Below are 17673 nucleotides of genomic sequence, written 5' to 3'. Positions count from 1 at the left end.
TCTTTGTTTTTCTATTTCCCACACTTAGTACATGCTAATAACTTAATAAATGCTAGTTGAGTTGAAGCTTCCTGTTTTGATGACAGGTTAGACCAGGTTTGGAGAACCTGCAGACCTTGAGACAACACATGGCCCTCTCGGTCTTCAAGTGTGGCCCTTTGACTGAATCCAAACTTCACACAAGAAATTCCCTCATAACAGGATTTGTTCTGTAAAACTTGGTCTCAGTCAAAAGGCTGCACTCAAGGACCTAGAAGGCCACACATGGCCTTGAGGTCCTAGATTAGATCTTAAATATGTGGTATTGACTTTGTCAGATGAGGAGAAGCGATAACAAGAATAAAGGGGCCTGCAAACTTGCCCCAGAAGAAAAGTCAACACACAAACAGAGTCTGAGATGGAGGCTGCCTAGAAAGGATCAGAGCAGAAGATGAGTGAGCTCTGAAAAGACTGGGAGAGGCTTACAAAGGCAGCAACCAATCGAGGTGACTAAACAAAATTGGCAAAATAATTGCTCTCTCTATACTGAGTGACCAAAGTGAAGATAGGCTGTGAGTGGAGCAAATTACTTTAACTGACTCTTGCAGATGCTTACAGATAGTAGAAAACAGCGAGGATGGGGCAGGGTGGAACCCCCAAGAATAAAGGCTTCCAGAATACCCAAAAGAAATCATGTTAGGGATACTGAGTCAAGTGAGAAGAACCAGGAGAACACTGTACGCAGGAACAGCAACATTGTTCAATGACTTACTGTGATTGACTTAGCTCTTCTCAGTAATACAGTGATATAAGACAACTCCAAAAGACTCTTGATGGAAAGAGATGTCCACATCCAGAGAAAGAACTAAGGAGTCTGAATGCAGATTGAAGCATACAATTCGCACACCGCCTCCCTCGCCCCTTTTCTTGATTTTGTTTTTCTTGTTCCTCCCATTGGTTCTAATTTTTCTTTGCAACATGACTAATGTGAAAATATATTTAATGTGAATGTATATGTATAGGCTCTGTCAGATTGCATGCCGTCTTGGGGAGAGAGAAGGGGAGGGACGGTGAGAAGATTTAGAACTCAACATCTTATGGAAGTGAATATTGAAAACTAATAATAAATAAATCTGAAAAAAAAAATCACGTCCAGACTTCCAACAGCTACAAATGGAGGCTGAGAGAGTGCTTTGCCATTTGACAAAATGTCAACTGTGAGGGTTGTATGTGAGAAGTCCCAAAATGTCGAAACTCTGAAGCAGTGTGGTTCTGAAAAGAGAAAATACATACAGACAGAACCATGAAGGGTCACTTACCGTAATAAGGAAATGGGCAATGACTGCAGCCATCAGGACACTTACCAGTTGGAAAGCCCTGAGCTGTTCCCAGCTGCTATGGGTCACGGTGTGAGTCATTCCCTATCACACATCAGGAAGATGGAGTCAGAAATGATTCTTGCTTTCAACTCTGGTGTCTAGTTATTCGTCTCCCTTCTCCCCCCTGGAAAGTTTCCTTTTCTTCAGGAAGATTATAATACCATAAATTGCTCCAAATATAAACTTTTAACATACTTGCCTGTCAGTATAAAATAACCATATCCCTTTTGGGTGGAGGTCATCACATTGTGGGAAGATTAATATGAAGTCTGAAGGAAAAGGAAGGCTATTCTAAATTGGTATAGAGGTATCCAGGCCAGCAGTACGGGATAGGAGAAACATAGCTGCGTTTAAAGACAGAGAGAATACGGTCAAATTGCAGCCTTGCTACTTGTGACCTTGGGGAGATCACTTAACCTCTAAGCCTCAGTTTCCTCACCTGTAAAATGGGGATCCATTGGACTATGTGACTTCTGAGATCCCTTTTAGCTCTAAATCTGTGTGATGGACTGTGTGTGTTGCTGTTATAGACCAGATCATTAGACGTTCAATGATGAACAGACAATAAAAAATAATCCATTGGTTTTACTTGTGTGTGTTAGCAAAAGGCTTATAAGTCAGTCCCTCATTATTGTTTGGACCTAGGATTGCATCATTAGGTAATCTTCCTCCACCCATGTAGTCTGGCAATGCTTTCATGGTCTTGGACAGGTAGGGATGGGGATCCTTAGAGATTAAATGACTTGCTCATGGTCATGCAGTTAATATAGTCTGGGAATGCTTAGGTTCAAGGTGGGACTTTAGCTCAGGTATTCCTGAATCCAAGGCAGGAATCCCTACCCTGTCACACACCTCTCTTATAGATGGTTGCCTGGTTGAAAACTCTGTGCTAAGAAGCCCTTGCTAAGAAACATGAGCCTTATTCAGTCTCCAAAGGCAGTGTTGTGCAGTAGATAAGAGTGTTGGACTTGGAAGCAGGAAAGCCTGGGTTCAAATCCCCAAAACTCTTACTAGCTGTGTGAACCAGGGGAGAACTCTTAATCTTTCTGAATCTCAATTTCTGCATTTATAAAATGGAAGAATTTCATCTACCTCACAGAGCAGGTTATTAGCTAGAAAAAGAGGTAGAAGATGGAAAGGGATTTGTAAGCTTTAAAGCTCCCTACAAAAATTAATATTAGTTGTTGTTCCTGGACATACTATTCATGACCACAAGCTATACCCCTAACTCAGGAGGATCATTTCTCACAGATACATGGTGTTGGTATAGAGGGAGATGAAGCATTCTGGAAAGGTAAGTCGAGGTAATGCCCTACTTCTTGTAAATCAGTAGCTATTAATATTCTTTGTCGTTGCAGTTAGTGGCACAGTAGATAGAACAGGAATGTGTCTGGAGTCAGGAAGTACTGAATTCAAATCTAGCCTCAGATGCTTATTAGCTGTGTGACTCAGGGCAAGTCACTTAACCTCTCTCTTCCTCAGTTTCTTCATCTGTAAAATGAAGATAATATTACCTACCTTTTAGGGTTGGTGCAGCTAGCTGGCCCAGTGGATAGAGACCTGGGCCTAGAATTAGGAAGACTCTATCTTCCTGAGTTCAAATCTGGCCTCAGACACTTATTAGCTGTGTGACCCTGGGCAAGTCATGTAACCTTGTTTGCTTCAGTTTTCTCATTTATAAAATGAACTAGAAAAGGAAATGGCAAACCAGTCCAGTATCTTTGCTAAAAAAAACCCCAAGAAGGATTACAAAGAGTTGGACACAACTGAACAACACCACCTCCTAGGACTATTGTGAGGATCAGATAATTGTAAAATACCTAGCACAGCATTGTATGTGTGGCATATGGTAAGTACTATATAAATGTTAGATATTATTATTAGTACTATTAAGAAAGGCAGTATAGAGACCTATTTTCAATTTTCCAAGTTTATAAAACTAACTGATCAGCTGCTCATTATTTGAAGAAAACAGTGAACAATCAGAACAGAATCTTGCCACTTCAACAGGAAAAACTGGCAAAATCAAGAGAGCGATTTGGATTAATGGGATTTTCCATACAGGAAAAACCAAAAGGCTGATAAATCCCCTCGTCTAGGTTGGATGAAGAACCTACAGAGCTCATCTGTCAGTGAAGATATTTTGGACCGAGTCACCGCAAATGGATAGCATCTGGGTCCAAAACTGAACCAAAAAATAGGTTATGTTGCTTTTTGGGAAACTTCACAGTCCCTTTAAAGACCTTCTCCTTGGAACAATGGCTTACCTTTTGACATCAATGTTTCTTGAGTGACTTTGTATAATAGCTATCATTTATGTAGTAGAGTGCTTTACATATATTATCTCATTTGATTCTTAGAACAACCCTGGGAAGTAGGTGCTAATATCATCCCATTTTACAGATGAAGAAACTTGAGCTGTGATATTTAATATCTTGCCCAGAGTCACATAGTAAGTAAATCTCTGAGGTAGGATTTGGATCCAGGTCCTCTGACTTCAAAGCCTTTGTTACTTGCATTGTCCCATGATGAGAATCATGAAGTAACACAGTGCCTAAAGCATTAAATTTGTGAGTCAGCCAAAGTGGAAGAATTACGTGGTTGGCTAAACAGGCTGTAACATATTACAAGAAAAAATTTCATAGGAGAAGCAGGATAATATCATCAAAGAAATGTGTAATCAGAAAAAATATGAACTAGTCATCCTGTGAGAGCCAAGGATAAACCAGTGGACAGCCTGCCTGTACCTTTGGGATCCATGTAGTATGATGAGATCTAGATGGTGGGCTGCACATGTTAGTTCAGAACCCTTGTTGCAGGTTTTTGGGAGGATGTGAATGAGGGCATTCAAGGACAAGGAAGCATGGCTTGGTGGAACTTTACATCTTCGGAGATAGGTTCTACATCAAAGAGATCACCAATTAATTAAAGATCAAAAAATGCATGTAAAATGAAGACTTCAGGGACATTCACGTAGCCTCCTGTACTTCTCTTTGGGACGAAATCTTTCAAACAGACGTAAGAAGCACTTTATTGTTGTTAAGTTGTTTTTTAATTGTGTCTGACTCTGTGACCTCATTTGGGTTTCCTTGGCAGAGATACTGGAGTAGGTTGCTATTTTCTTCTCCAGCTTATTTTACAGATGAGGAAACTGAGGTAAACAGGGTAAAGTGTTACACAGTGTTAGCCCAAGGTTACACAGCTAGTAAGTGTTTCAGGTAAGATTTGAATTCATGAAGATAAATCTTTCTACTTCTAAGCCCAATGCTCTATCCACTGTACCACCTAGTTGCCCTAAGGAGCACTGATAAGGCTTTATAAAAAGTCAAATATATATATAAAAGTGTGTGTGCACGGGCGCGCGTGCGTGTGCATAGTTGACCATCATAACATCAGTTGTCTGGTCTTTGTGGATGACTTGATACTTAAAAACAAACCCCACAAAACCCCATAAAGCAGAACTTATTGTTAAAACAGACTAATGCATTGTTGGTGGAGTTGTGAACTGATCTAACCTTGGCAATTTGAAACATACCCAAAGGGCAATAAAATGGTGCATACTCTTTGACCCAGCAATACCACTACTAGATTTATTTCCCAAAGAGATCAAAGAAAAAGGAAAAGGATTCATATGTACAAAAATATCTATAACAGCTCTTTTTGTGGTGGCAAAGAACTGGAAATTGAGGGAATGCCCATCAACTGGGGAACAAATTGTGGCATGTGATTGTGATGGAATGCTGTTGTGCTATAAGAAATGACAAGCAGGGTGATTTCTGAAAAGCTGAAAAGACTTATAGCAACTGATGCAAAGTGAAGTGAGCAGAAGCAGGACAACATTGTACACAGTAACAGTAACATTGTACAATGATCAACTGTGAATGACTTAGCTGTTCTCAACAATGCAGTGATCCAAGACAATTCCAAAGAACTCATAATGAAAGATGCTATTCAGAGAAAGAACCGATAGAGTTTGAATGAAGATCAAAGCATACTGTTATTCTCTCTGTTTTTTGGCCTGTGTTTTCTTTTAAGCATGACTAAAATAGAAATATATTTTACATGATTGCACATAGATAGCCTATATCAAATTGTGTACTGTCTTAGGGAAGGGGAAAGGATGAATGGAGGAAGAGAATTTGGAACTCAAAATAAAAAAAAATGAATGTTAAAAATTGTTTCTACATGTAATTGGGAAAAAATAAAATGTTATTCAAAGAAAACAAAGTGACTAGTAATGTTAGTCGTGATGCCTCCAATGACGTGTGAAGTGGAGAAATGCCAGTGTGGGTCTGAAGTCAGGAAGACTCATCTTCCTGAGTTCAAATCCAGCCACAGACACTTACTAACTGTGTGACCTTGGGTAAGTCACTTAACTTTGCTTGCCTCAGTTTCCTCATCTATAAAATGGGGATAATAATAGCACCTATTACCTAGGTTTGTTGTGAGGATCAAATGAGATCATAGTTGTAAAACAGTCACCACAGTATATGGCACACAGTAAGCTCTATATAAATGTTAGCTATTATTCTTTCACCAAGCCATACTGATTGTAGTACTTATCTTCATTTGACAATGTAAAATGGTCCTGTCCATACCTAGAACAGATGATTATGTCAATTATAAGTATCAATAGATAAACATTTGTAAGCATTACTGGAACAGGGTAAAGAAAACTAGTTTTATAATCAAAAGATGGGTTCAAATCATATCATTGGCAGGTACCACCGATGTGATCTTCAGCAAATCTTGTCACCTCTCTGGGCCCCAGTTTCTTCATTTGTAAAAGGAGAGGGTGGTACTAGGTGGCCTCTGCGGTTCCTTTGAGCTATATGTCCATGAGCTTGCAATTGAAAGGATCATTCTGCCATGAAGAGAATGTAGAAGGGGAGCAGATACTTTTGGCCATTTCTGTTGCCCCTAGATTATAATATCGGGAGATTATTTCATTTGTTGTTATTTAGTCATTTTCAGTAAAGTCTGACTCTTTGTGGCGCCAAAGATCTTTTCTTGGCAAGGATGCTGGAGCAGTTTCCTTCTCTAGTTCATTTTACACATTAGGAAACTGAGGCAAACACTGTTAAGTGACTTGCTTAGGGTCACACAGCTTATAAGTGACTGAGGTCAGATTTGAACTCCTAAAGATGACTCTTCCCAACTCCAGGCCCTTCATTCTATTCTCTGTGCCATCTAGTTGCCCTAATTATTTCATACAAAAGATTTAATTCAAATGATGACAGTTTGCACTGAAGTTGGAGAAATAGTAGCATGAGAACAAACAGAAGTGAAGAACAGAGCCTGGAATAAAAGGCACAAACAGCTTCAAATGAAAATATATCAGCTTTGTAATGTTTACATTTGAAATTATGCTTGTTGCTTAAAGAGAAGCAAGGTTTCATTGTGGTGTCCCTGTGATGGGGAGCTTACTATAAAAAGGTATATCCTAAAGGAAAAGAAGAAAACTTGTTGGATGACAGATGCAGGCTATGTAGAGCCTCTGGTGAAGTATATTGGAGGGATATGCTCTTTTATCAGCCATGGATTGAACCATCATAATGACTGTGCTACAACGCTCTGGTAATAATAGTAACACCAGATCACATCTATATAGTGCTTCCTATACATGATTTCATTTGAGACTCCCAGCAGCCCTGAGAGATAGATGCTATAGATGGAAATATTATCACCCCCATTTTATGGATGTGGAAATTGAGGGTCACTGGCATGAGTCAGTCAACTAGCATTTATTAAATACTTCCATGTTCCAGGCACTGTGTTAAATACTGGGAATACATATATAAGTGAAAAGCAAGACAGTTTTTGCTCTCAATAAGCTTATATTTTAAAAGGACTTGGGACAACATGGAAAAGGAAGCTGAAAGAAGGGGGTGGGGCAAAGCTACCCAGTGTGAGGACATGGTACAGAAAGTCCTGAGAATAGCCTGGAGAGGCATGTGACATGATTGGTCTGGAAATTCTTCTTAAATGGAGGTTCTGGGATTGGTAGTTGGTTGTTGTCCTTCACTTTCAAAGAGGACCAAAATAATATCACTCACTACGTTGGGGTCAAGGTACAATGTGTCCAAGAGGTGAAAAAGGGAAGATGCCTTCAGTATGTAAAGTCCGGGATTGGAGTTAGGCTTCAGGATGAAGAGCTGTGGCATGATTGAGGGGGTTCAGAGTATAACCTTGATAGGAATGAGAGGCCATAGATTAAGTGACTTGCCTGTGTTACACACTATATGTCTGGCAGAATTTGAACCCAGGTCTTCTTGAGTGCAAATCTAGCATACCATCCTTTATTAACCCTTGTCAATTACTCAAGGGATCATAGGCTTATAATACAATGGGATCTTGGGGGTCATCCAGTTCAATCACTTCATTTCACAGATGAAGAGACTGAGGACCAGAGAGATTCAATAACTTGGCCAAAGTCACAAAGGTAGTTCACGTCAGTTACAGGACTCATACCCAGTTCCCCTGACTCATAATACAATTTTTCCATTGTACTATGCTGTCTCCCAATATGGATTAACAGTGTGACATTTTAGGAAATAATTCTGTACTCTATTGGATACAGCCCTTAATGACATATCAGCAGATCCTGACCAACAGACCAGACGTTCCTTTTTTAAATATAACTAATAAGGCAATGTTGTTGTCATTCAGTTATTTCAGTTGTGTCTGACTCTTTGTGATCCCATTTGGGGTTTTCTTGGCAAAGATAACAGTGGTTTGCCATTTCCTTCTCTAGCTCATGTTGCAGATGAGGAAACTGAGGCAAATAGGTTTAAGTGATTTGTCCAGGGTCACACAACTTGTAAATGTCTGAGGCCAGATTTGAAGATGAGTCTGCCTGGCGTTCTATTCACTGTGCCACCTAGCTGCCAATTCAAGGCAATAAGCAGAACTAACTGAGAGACAAACATCACAAAAAAATCTACAAAAGTGTTGTTGGTGGGAATGCATATAGCCTTGGCAGAGAAACAAAAGGAAATGTTGAAACTGAAAAATCATCCTAGTATCAGGGGTTCCCATATAGTAAGTAGGTTAGCAGCTTTGAAGTGCACTGTATTGGCATCCATCCAGAAGTACTTTTAGAGGTAGGATGCACACTGGATTTAAAGTCAGGGTAAACATAGCTTGGAATCCTACCTCTGTCACTAGGCAATGTGACCATGAACAAGTTGCTTACTTTCTCTGAACCTGTTTCTTTGGTAGAATGGAGATAATTGAAGGGTTTTTGTACAATTCAAATGAGATGGTGTAGGTAAAACCCTTGAAGGGGAGCAGTGTGGTACAGTGGAAAAAGCAGTGGGTTTGGAGCCAGAGGACCTGTTTTCAAATCCTGCCCAAAGGTGATCCAGGATTTCATTGGTGTGAAATCATTAAAGTACTATGAGCAAGAGTTTCCTAAAAATAATTTGCGTTTGATTTTCTGACTGGAGTGTTGTTTCAGCAGCATTCTCAAATCTGCTTGGTTTTAGGAGGATTGGAATTTCTGATTGTGTGAACAGTACTGACTCAAACACCTACCATGTTTCTAAAACTGTCTTCAAAGAGGAGATGCTAGAAAGGAGTGCGTGGGATCAGACCACAACCCAGGAAGAGACATCAAAAGGGACTGGAGTCAGTTGTTGAATTGCCAGATGAAGCTGTCAGGGGACTGAATAGTAGAAGCTCAGGGCCCCTATTCTGGCTAAGGCTGGCACTCACGGTTCCAGTGGAAGTCATTGGCCGTCAAGGGTCAGAACATAATGAGAACTTAACATGAGATATGGCTTGTTTCAGGCAGAGAAAAAGAAGAATTTTGTCAGGAGAAGTCTTGTCATTGGAGAAGTCCTTTCCATTGCAGACATGGCGACAGGAGTGAAGGTAAGAAATAATGTATTCCTAATGGAATTCCACTAGTTTTTAGTTAGAAATTACAATATGAAGCCCTACAGAGAAAAATGAATTTGTTGGAACTGGTTTTCAATTAGTATGTACATAGCTGATGCCAACACCTCAAGATTTAGTTTGTTTCATTTATTCATGTGATAGGTGGTGTGACATAATGGAGGAAATGCTGGACATAGAGTAAAGAAGACATGGTTGAAATCTTGTCTCTGACTTTTAATGGCTGAAGGATTCTGGGCAAGTCACCTAACATATGTTTGTCCCAGGCAACTCCTTAAGGCTTAGTTTAGGCTGATTACAAGTTGTATTGCTGAAGGGAGTTCCTACACTGGGACTACTGATGATGTCCAAATCCTTTCTATTCAATCATGTATTCATTCAACAAACAACAACAATAACCTTTATATAATGCTTAGTATCTATCAAGTATTTTCCTAACACTTTACAATTATTATCTCATTTGATCCTCACAACAACCCTGGAAAGTAGGTGCTTTTATTATTCTCATTTTCCAGATAAGGAAACTGAGGCAAACAGGGGTTAAGTGATTTAACATTCAGCTAGTAAGTCCTGAGACCTGATTTGAATTCAGGTCTAGCACTCTATCCACTGGACCACCCAACTGCCCCTAATATTTATTGAGAAGCTATTTTATGCAGAGCCTTGTGCAGAGGAGAATAAAAGACAGTTCCTGTCCTCCTAGAGCTTATCTGTCTAGCACAAATAACTTTCTGATATGGCAGAATGAAAATGTTCAAATCAGGGGTCTCTAACAAGCAGATCACATATGCTGATAGATGCTTAGATACTCAGATTTTAAGCCTGCTGACACCACTATGGCTTTCTCTCTGTTGTTTGCCCTATGAAATCTTTTCTGATTCTTTCCTTCCACACCCCCTCCCCCAAGGACCACAAATGAACTTTCTCTCATCCTGCTTCATAAAATACATTACACCTTGCTTATGCACTTATATGTTAGATCATGTTAAAATTACCTGTTTGTTTCTCTGAATTGTACTGTGAACTCTATGAGAACAGGGATTCTATCTTAACTAAACTTTGTCTCTTCTCCAATCCTCTGTGCAAAGTGGGTGATTTAATAAATGTTTATTGAATATAATTTAACTGAAACTAGGCCAATTGTTGCTCAGTCATTTTTTCAGCTGTTTCCAATTCTCTGTGACCCTATTTGGGGTTTTCTTGGCAAAGATATGGGAGTGGTTTGCCACTTTCTTCTCCAGCTCATTTTACAGATGAGGAAACTGAGGCAAACAGAGTTAAGTGACTTGCCTTGGGTCACACAGCTAGTAAGTATCTGAGGCTGGATTTGAACTCAGGAAGATGAGACTTCTTGACTCCAGGACAAGTACTGTGCTACTTAGTTGCCCCAAACTAGACCAGGTATCCCCAAATGGTTGGTCAATGATGCTTGCATGACATTTGTTTTCTGGTTAGGGAGTTCATCACAAGACTACTACTCAGGGATACTTCATTTGGTACATTTTGTGAACTCAGGGACTTGAGAAAATAAGAAATAATTCCTCTTCCCCTAAAAGCTGGAGATCTTTGCCTTAGATCTTCAATATTGTCATGGCGACTTCTTCTTCTTGTTCACCTCCTCCTTATTCCCACCTCCCACGTTCTCTCTCTATGAGTTTAGGATGCGCAAAATTAGATTGGGATCATGGGAAAATGTGTGGCATGTGGGAGCCATTGAGAGTTCTTCTCTAAGAACCCTAGCAAGATGTTTGGGTGAGTCTGATTAAGGCCTGAGTGATCCTTCTACACGCATTAAGACAAGTACAGAATCAGTCTAAATGCTGACTTTAATCTTTGCATCCTTCTGTGGTGATGGGATATTTTTTCTCTCATAAGCCTCTCAGATGGTGTAGCCTAAAAAAATCATAGAACCTTTAGACTATGAGCTACCTAGGGCAGGGACTGGGTTTTTGCCTATCTTTGTGTCTCCAGTGCTTAGCACAATGACAGATATGTAGTAGGTATTTAATAAGTACTTCTTGATTTGACTTGGAACAAAGGAATTTTGCCACACTGAGCCAAGTCTAAGGTACATCTAGCCCAGTATTACAGCACAAAGGGTTCCCCAAAGGGCTCAGTTGTCCTTCCTCAGATCTTGGGGGAAGAGAGGAGTACAAGTTCTATGGTGGGCCCTTGGGAGCTCATGGAGGTGATCAGAGTGCTTGGTGATTATCAGGGCGTCCCAGGTTTTCTCATAACCCTAGAACAGCTGGATTACATTCACCCTCTGCTTGATTTCTTCGCGTGAGCCCACTTGTCAGCTGGAGGAGAGAGGTGTCAGATCTAGAATCTCTCAAAGTCAGCTCCGTCCTGGCAGGTCAGAATACATTTTACTTTTTCCATCAAAACTTTTATTTATCTAAAAGGCTTTGGGTGTCCCTGAGAGCTTTGGATAAACATAGTTGTACTGGAGCAGCGAAATCCTGGCAGGAGTTAAAGTCTGGCACGGGGGCTGATTCACAGTGGAATGGGGAGAGAAGGGAGAGAGAGATGCCAAAGAAAGGAGCTTAGTTTGCTGAGGCGTTTGAATCTCCAATCTAGTTTGGGAGAGATCCCAGGGAAGGCTTCAGATCTGCCAAAAAAATTGATGCAATCTGGAAACACTTTACTGTTGAAAGAAGTGTGACGTGCCTCCCTCTCTTCTTCCTAATGACCTTTGAGTTTTCCCTCTCTCATTTAGATTTTCTCATTATTGTTCTCCTTCAGGGTTAACGGACATTCTAGGACCACTTGCCCTTCTCTCCCCAACCCCAGCCCTCAGTGTCCAAGGTGACGATAGCTTCCCTTTCTCTCAGGGATGAAAAGATCCCCAAACATCTGTTTCCTCTGTAGAATGAGCAGAATCTCTAAGTTTCCTTAGAGACTTAGGTGATTCTTTTAAAAAAGCCTGATTAAGGCTTGAATGATCCTTCTATACTCATTAAGGATGAGTGCAGAACCAGTGTAAATGCTAACTTTAAAGAAAACCTTTGTTTCCTTTTTTATGGTCATTGGTGAGGGAATATCTTTCTCTCTCATTGTCTGCTCAGTTGGATAACCTAAAAAGTCATAGAACCTTAAGACCATGAGCTCTAAATCAGCCCAAATCTCCTATAATTCTTTTAGGGAGTCTATTAGTTTCACCGCTCTGTAAATGAGGTCAGAGGAAACTGGATCTGCACCATGCTGCCTGGGTTCCAATAGTCCCTAAAAAAGAAAACACAAGTGATGAGTCATCTGTGGCCTTGTCCAGTGGCCCATATTGTCCTGTGTTCTGCTCCTCTGCCTAGATTGATCCTTAGCTAATAACTGGGCTCCCACAATAGGGCACAGTTACTGCAGTAAACACCTCTTCCACTGTTATTTGCTCAATATGTGGTTGTTGTGTTTGACTTTTCATGACCTTATGGATCATAACATGATGATACTGTCCATGGGGGTTTTTTTGTTAAAGACACTGCAGTGGTTTGCTGCTTCCTTCTCCGTTGGATTAAGGCAAACTGGTGGTGGTGGTGGGCGGGGGGGCGGAGTCACACAGCTAGGTACCTGAGGCTGAATTTGAATTCAAGACTTCCTGACTCTAGGCTCAACACTCTCTTTGTTTGTGGTTGTTTAGTTGTGTCAGTCATCTCTGACTCTTCATGATCCCTTTTGAAGTTTTCTTGGCAAATACTGGAGTGGTTTGTGATATCCTTCTCCAACTCATTTTTATAGATGAGAAAACTAAGGCAAACAAGGTCAAGTGACTTGCCCAGGGTCACATAGCTAGTTAAGTGTCTGAGGTTGGACTTGAACTCAAGTCTTCCTGACTCCAGGCTTCTCTAGTACTCTATCCATTGTACCACTCATTCACTCAGTTGTAAGCTCTTAATAAAAAATAAAGCTCTTGTTGACTTACTGAGCCCGAGTTTCCTGCTTTGTAAAATGGGGACAAAATTACTTGTATTACGTACTTCGAAGCATTGTTTTGAGGAATGTACTTTGTAAGACTTAATGTACTATGTGCCTAGTTATTTATATGCATTCTCCTCCATTAGGATGCTTGCTTCTTAAAAGTAGGGATGGGTTTGGTTTTTTTTTTTGCTTCTTTTTTGCCTTTTTTTTTTTTTTGGTATCCCTAGCACAATGCCTGGCATATAGTATATAATATTCGTTGACTGACTGATTGACTGACTACCATGGTCTGTGGGGTCTGCTTCAGACTTGGAGTTGTCACCAAGGCTATCTTCCAGAGCAAGGGTCATCCAGCCATAGCTGCAGCCCCTTCTGTAGACAAGTGAAGACAGAATGGTGAAAAGGAGGTTTCCAAAACAGACACCCCATTTAAGTGGATGTCATCTCCACTTAAGCATTTACTTTTTCCATTTCTCCATCCCCCACTGCATCTGGGACCATTTGCTGTCCTCATTCACTGATGTACATCAAGTAAGGAGGACGATGCTGGATTTTCACCTACAAAGGTGATGCTACTAACGCATCATCAGTGGGGCACTCATCCCCAGTTTGTCACCAGTAGCACGGGTGCATTTATTCTCCTTCCCTTGACACCAACAGCATGCATCTGTGAGATGTTCAGTCAGGGATAGCTAGAGGTGCAGCTCATGCCCAAAGCTATCTGACCTTCATCATAATGTAAGGTTAATGGTGGATGGGGAAAAGAGTTAAAGATCTTCCCTACCCATTAATAAGCTTCAGACACCTTTTGTTAATTTCTAATGAAGCACTGGGTCATAAGGATTGTTCCCTGCAGCCCTGAAAAGAGTATATATACTCTGAGGTGAGTTGCTTTGAGGCTTATTTTTTGGAAGAAGATTTGTGTGCGAAATGAGACGCTGGGTAGCCACTAAGGAGCCCTCTTGGCTTTGAAAACCCAGATGTTGTTGCTTCTCTCTCTGATAACTATGTATGTATGGTCAGACAGTTGGATCTGTGATGTATGTATTGCTTACAGTCATACAGTTGGAAGCCTTGTCTGTTGATTTTTATTTCTCTGAAGTTCAGGGTGCTGACTTTTCCCCCTGGACTAACTGAATGATATATGTGCTTGATTAAAGTGATTTTTGACCCCTCAAAAGTTGACTTTCCTTTTATGAATGCAGATCTAAGAACCTGTACAACAGGATCTCCTGTGTATGCTGGAGTCCTTGCTGATACACATACTTATGATCTCTTTAGCACCAATGTTTCAGTTGACCTTTCGACCCATGGAGAAAAGCCTTAAACCAAAAGTTATGTTAGTACTAGTTAAAATATAGAAATGTTGATTGGTGGACCACTAGGCATATAACATACAGGAGCAAACTAATACACTAAGGTGTTTGATAAATCCCAAGCCTCAGCTACTATAGTAAGGTCTCATCACTTGTCAAAAAGTTCAGGGAAAAGTAGGTATAGCATCACTAAGACATAGAGTTAGCCTCTGGATATGAGCAGGTTCCCTTTGACTCTGCAGGTTTTTCTCTGTGCTGCTGAATACAGATACTTCTCTGTACATTCTAGAAGGAGAAAGGTTTCTGAGATAGAATCTAAATCCTACCCTGACACCAACATTATTCTAAATAGAATTAACACTAACCTGATATCTGTTTTATATCAGTAGACTTTGGGGGAAGGCACCTGCAGTCCTTAAGCTTTTCCCATCTTTCACTGTCTTGATGGCCACACTGGAAATTGAGCATGGTGGGGAAGGAAGTAAAAATCAGAGGCACAGGGACAGAAAACTTCTTGGCCACTTAATCGATTTGCCCACAGAGGTATGAGAAAAGATTCTCTGAGTCCTTTAGAACATAGTTCTCCAAGTGTGGTCTGTGAGCTCATGGAGGACCCTGAGACTCTTTTTGAGGAGTCTCTGAGGTCAAAGCCTTTCGTAATAATAAATATTGAATCCATCATTAGCATTTATTAAACTCTTACTACTTGCTAGGTGCTATGCTAGACACTAGGAATACAAAAAAAAAAAAAGTCAGAAGACCATCCCTGCTCTCAAGGAAGGGAAACAACCATGTACAAACATGTGAAATATAGGATGAAATAATCAGCTAAAATAAAGCACTAAAATTAAGGGGCATCAGGAAAGGCTTCCTGTAGAAGTTGGGATTTTAGCTGGGACTTGAAGGAAACCATTCCATAATCATGCTGTTGATAACTAGGGGACTGAGAGAGAGAAGGAGTAGAACTCAGCACCTTCCTATTGACAAACAACTCAAGGCTGGTGCCCTACTGCCTATGGGTCTTCCTATGTGAAGGACAGAATTGAGAATAATGAAAAAAAAGTATGTGAAATGTGAAGGACAAAGTTTAAAAATGCACATAGCTTATTAGTCCTGTGTCTAAAAATCTATCCAATTATGATATTCATAAAAAAGATCTTAATGGTCTCTATGCTTCATAGTGCTGGGAAAGATGGGTAAAGGGTGAATACATGTATATGGTTTCTCTCATCTTAGGTAATGTCTACATGACTCTAAAACCACGGATTGATTTGGTCATTTTAACTAAACCATTCTCATTGCAGAGAAAGACTGGTTGGCATTATGCTGATGAAAAAATGCTTGTGTTTTTTTTCACTCTTCAGTGGTCAAGCTGGTGTCTGTAGTTATAGCTTTTGTTTGTTCCCTTTATGGCTCCTCAGAGCTCAAGTTTTGTACTAACATCAGGTCATGTTCCTCTGACTCATTTAGCAGCATGTTCTTCTATTGGTTGAATTGGAATTAGTGGCATTGTCCTGGCAACAGTTAGTGAATGGAATCTCCAAATATGCAAGTTAGAAGACTATTTATAGGGTTATACCAGCTGCAATTGTAATGGACTTTTTGATATCATCTAGTCTAACTCTTTATCTTATATATGGAAAGAAGTGAGAGGGAAGTAAGTATGGCTTGCCCAACATCCAAAGCTATATCTTGGAGTCTCTGCTTCCAAGGCATATGTTATCAGTTCAGGTCTCATATAATTATGATGCAGTGTATAGAGTGCCAGGTCTGGAGTCAGAAAGACTCCTCTTTGTGAGTTTAAACCTGGTCTCAGATACTTACTGTCTATCTGACCCTGGGCAAGTCACTTAACCTTATTTGCTTTAGTTTCCTCACCTGTAAAATGAGCTAGAGAAGGAAATGGCAAACCACTCTAGTATTTTTTTTTTTTTTTTACCAAGAAAACCCCAAATAGGGTCATGAAGAGTTGGGCACCACTGAACAACATGTCAACAATATGAATGGAGGGAAGGCAGAAGGAAGGCAATGGAGGTCCATTGGAGGTCACTACCAAGGTTGCCATAGAAGAGGATCTTCTCCCATCTTATATCTTCTTATTTGAACTAATTACTCTTGCTAACTAAGTGTTAAGTTCTATTGTTTTAATATGGTTAGAAAACTGCAAGTACTGTCAGTGCACTCCAAATTGGACACTGTTGAAAGCTATTGCCCTGTGACAAAACCCCAGTCTCCCCACCTTAGTTGTGACTCTGTCAAGATCACTAAGCTAGTAACTCTGAACTGAGATTTAAACCTATATCTTCTGATCACTTCTTTTTCCACTATACTGGGTCGCTCCTTATTTTCTTCTCTCTAAGGGGAAAGAAAAAAAAATAAAGAAGAAAGAGTATAGGCCAGATTATATGCTTCAAGAGTAGAACACTAAACCTGTTTTAGTTAAGCAAGAGTAGATATTGTAAATCAGTCTTTAAAAAAGATAAACTTGAAGAGTTTATGATTTAAGAAAAATAAACAATTGTCCATTTGGACTGAATCCTTCTTTCTAAGTTGGAGCTCATAACATTATTTATGATAATCCAAAATAATTATATTGTAGATACAATCTAGTGATTAGGACATTAGGTGTCTTCCAATGATGCATTAAGGTCATTCTAATAAAATTCTCATTCTATTTCAGAAGTTAGTTGTAAAAAAATAAAAAAGATAGTAAAGATATGGTATAGGGGCAACTAGGTGGTGCAGTGGATAGAATGCCAGAGCTGGAGTCAGAAAGACTTCCTGAGCACAGATCTGGCCTCAGATACTAACTGTGTAACCCTGGACAAGTCATTTAACCCGTTTACCTCAGTTTCCTCATCTGTCAAATGAGCTGGAGAACGACGTGGCAAACTACTCCAGTATCTTTGCCAACAAAACCCCAAATGTCAGACACAGCTGAAGCAATTAAACAATAAAAACACATGGTATATTATTAACTGTCAGTAAAATGTAAGCAGCTCTTTTGTTCTTCGTATTATATTGATTCCAAAATCTATAAATAAATCAATCATAAAACATGATAACTTTTCTCAACAGGCACAGACACACTTCTCTAAGTTAGGGGTCTCCCCAGCCTTGCCTTCATCTGTTTATTCTCATTTTAGGATCTTTGTTCATACTGTGCTCTTAACTCTCTCATCCCTCCT

The 17673-nt window shown here is 40.0% G+C and overlaps 1 protein-coding gene across 5 annotated transcripts in view; it reads left to right on the top strand.

Annotated features, from left to right (window-relative positions):
• The window catches only part of ACOXL (acyl-CoA oxidase like), a 572636-nt gene that overhangs the window by 62696 nt on the left and 492267 nt on the right, over positions 1-17673 (top strand). For all 5 annotated transcript variants that reach the window (XM_072636271.1, XM_072636277.1, XM_072636298.1 and 2 more), the window contains exon 3: positions 9150-9233. In XM_072636271.1, coding sequence (XP_072492372.1) covers positions 9150-9233 — 84 coding nt within the window. The remainder of the gene's footprint in view (positions 1-9149; positions 9234-17673) is intronic.

Source organism: Notamacropus eugenii, chromosome 1 (assembly GCF_028372415.1).
Source record: "Notamacropus eugenii isolate mMacEug1 chromosome 1, mMacEug1.pri_v2, whole genome shotgun sequence".
In the NCBI taxonomy this organism is placed as follows: Eukaryota; Metazoa; Chordata; class Mammalia; order Diprotodontia; family Macropodidae; genus Notamacropus; species Notamacropus eugenii.
Note: the sequence above shows the minus strand (reverse complement) of the source record. Positions and strands in the feature narration are given on the sequence as shown.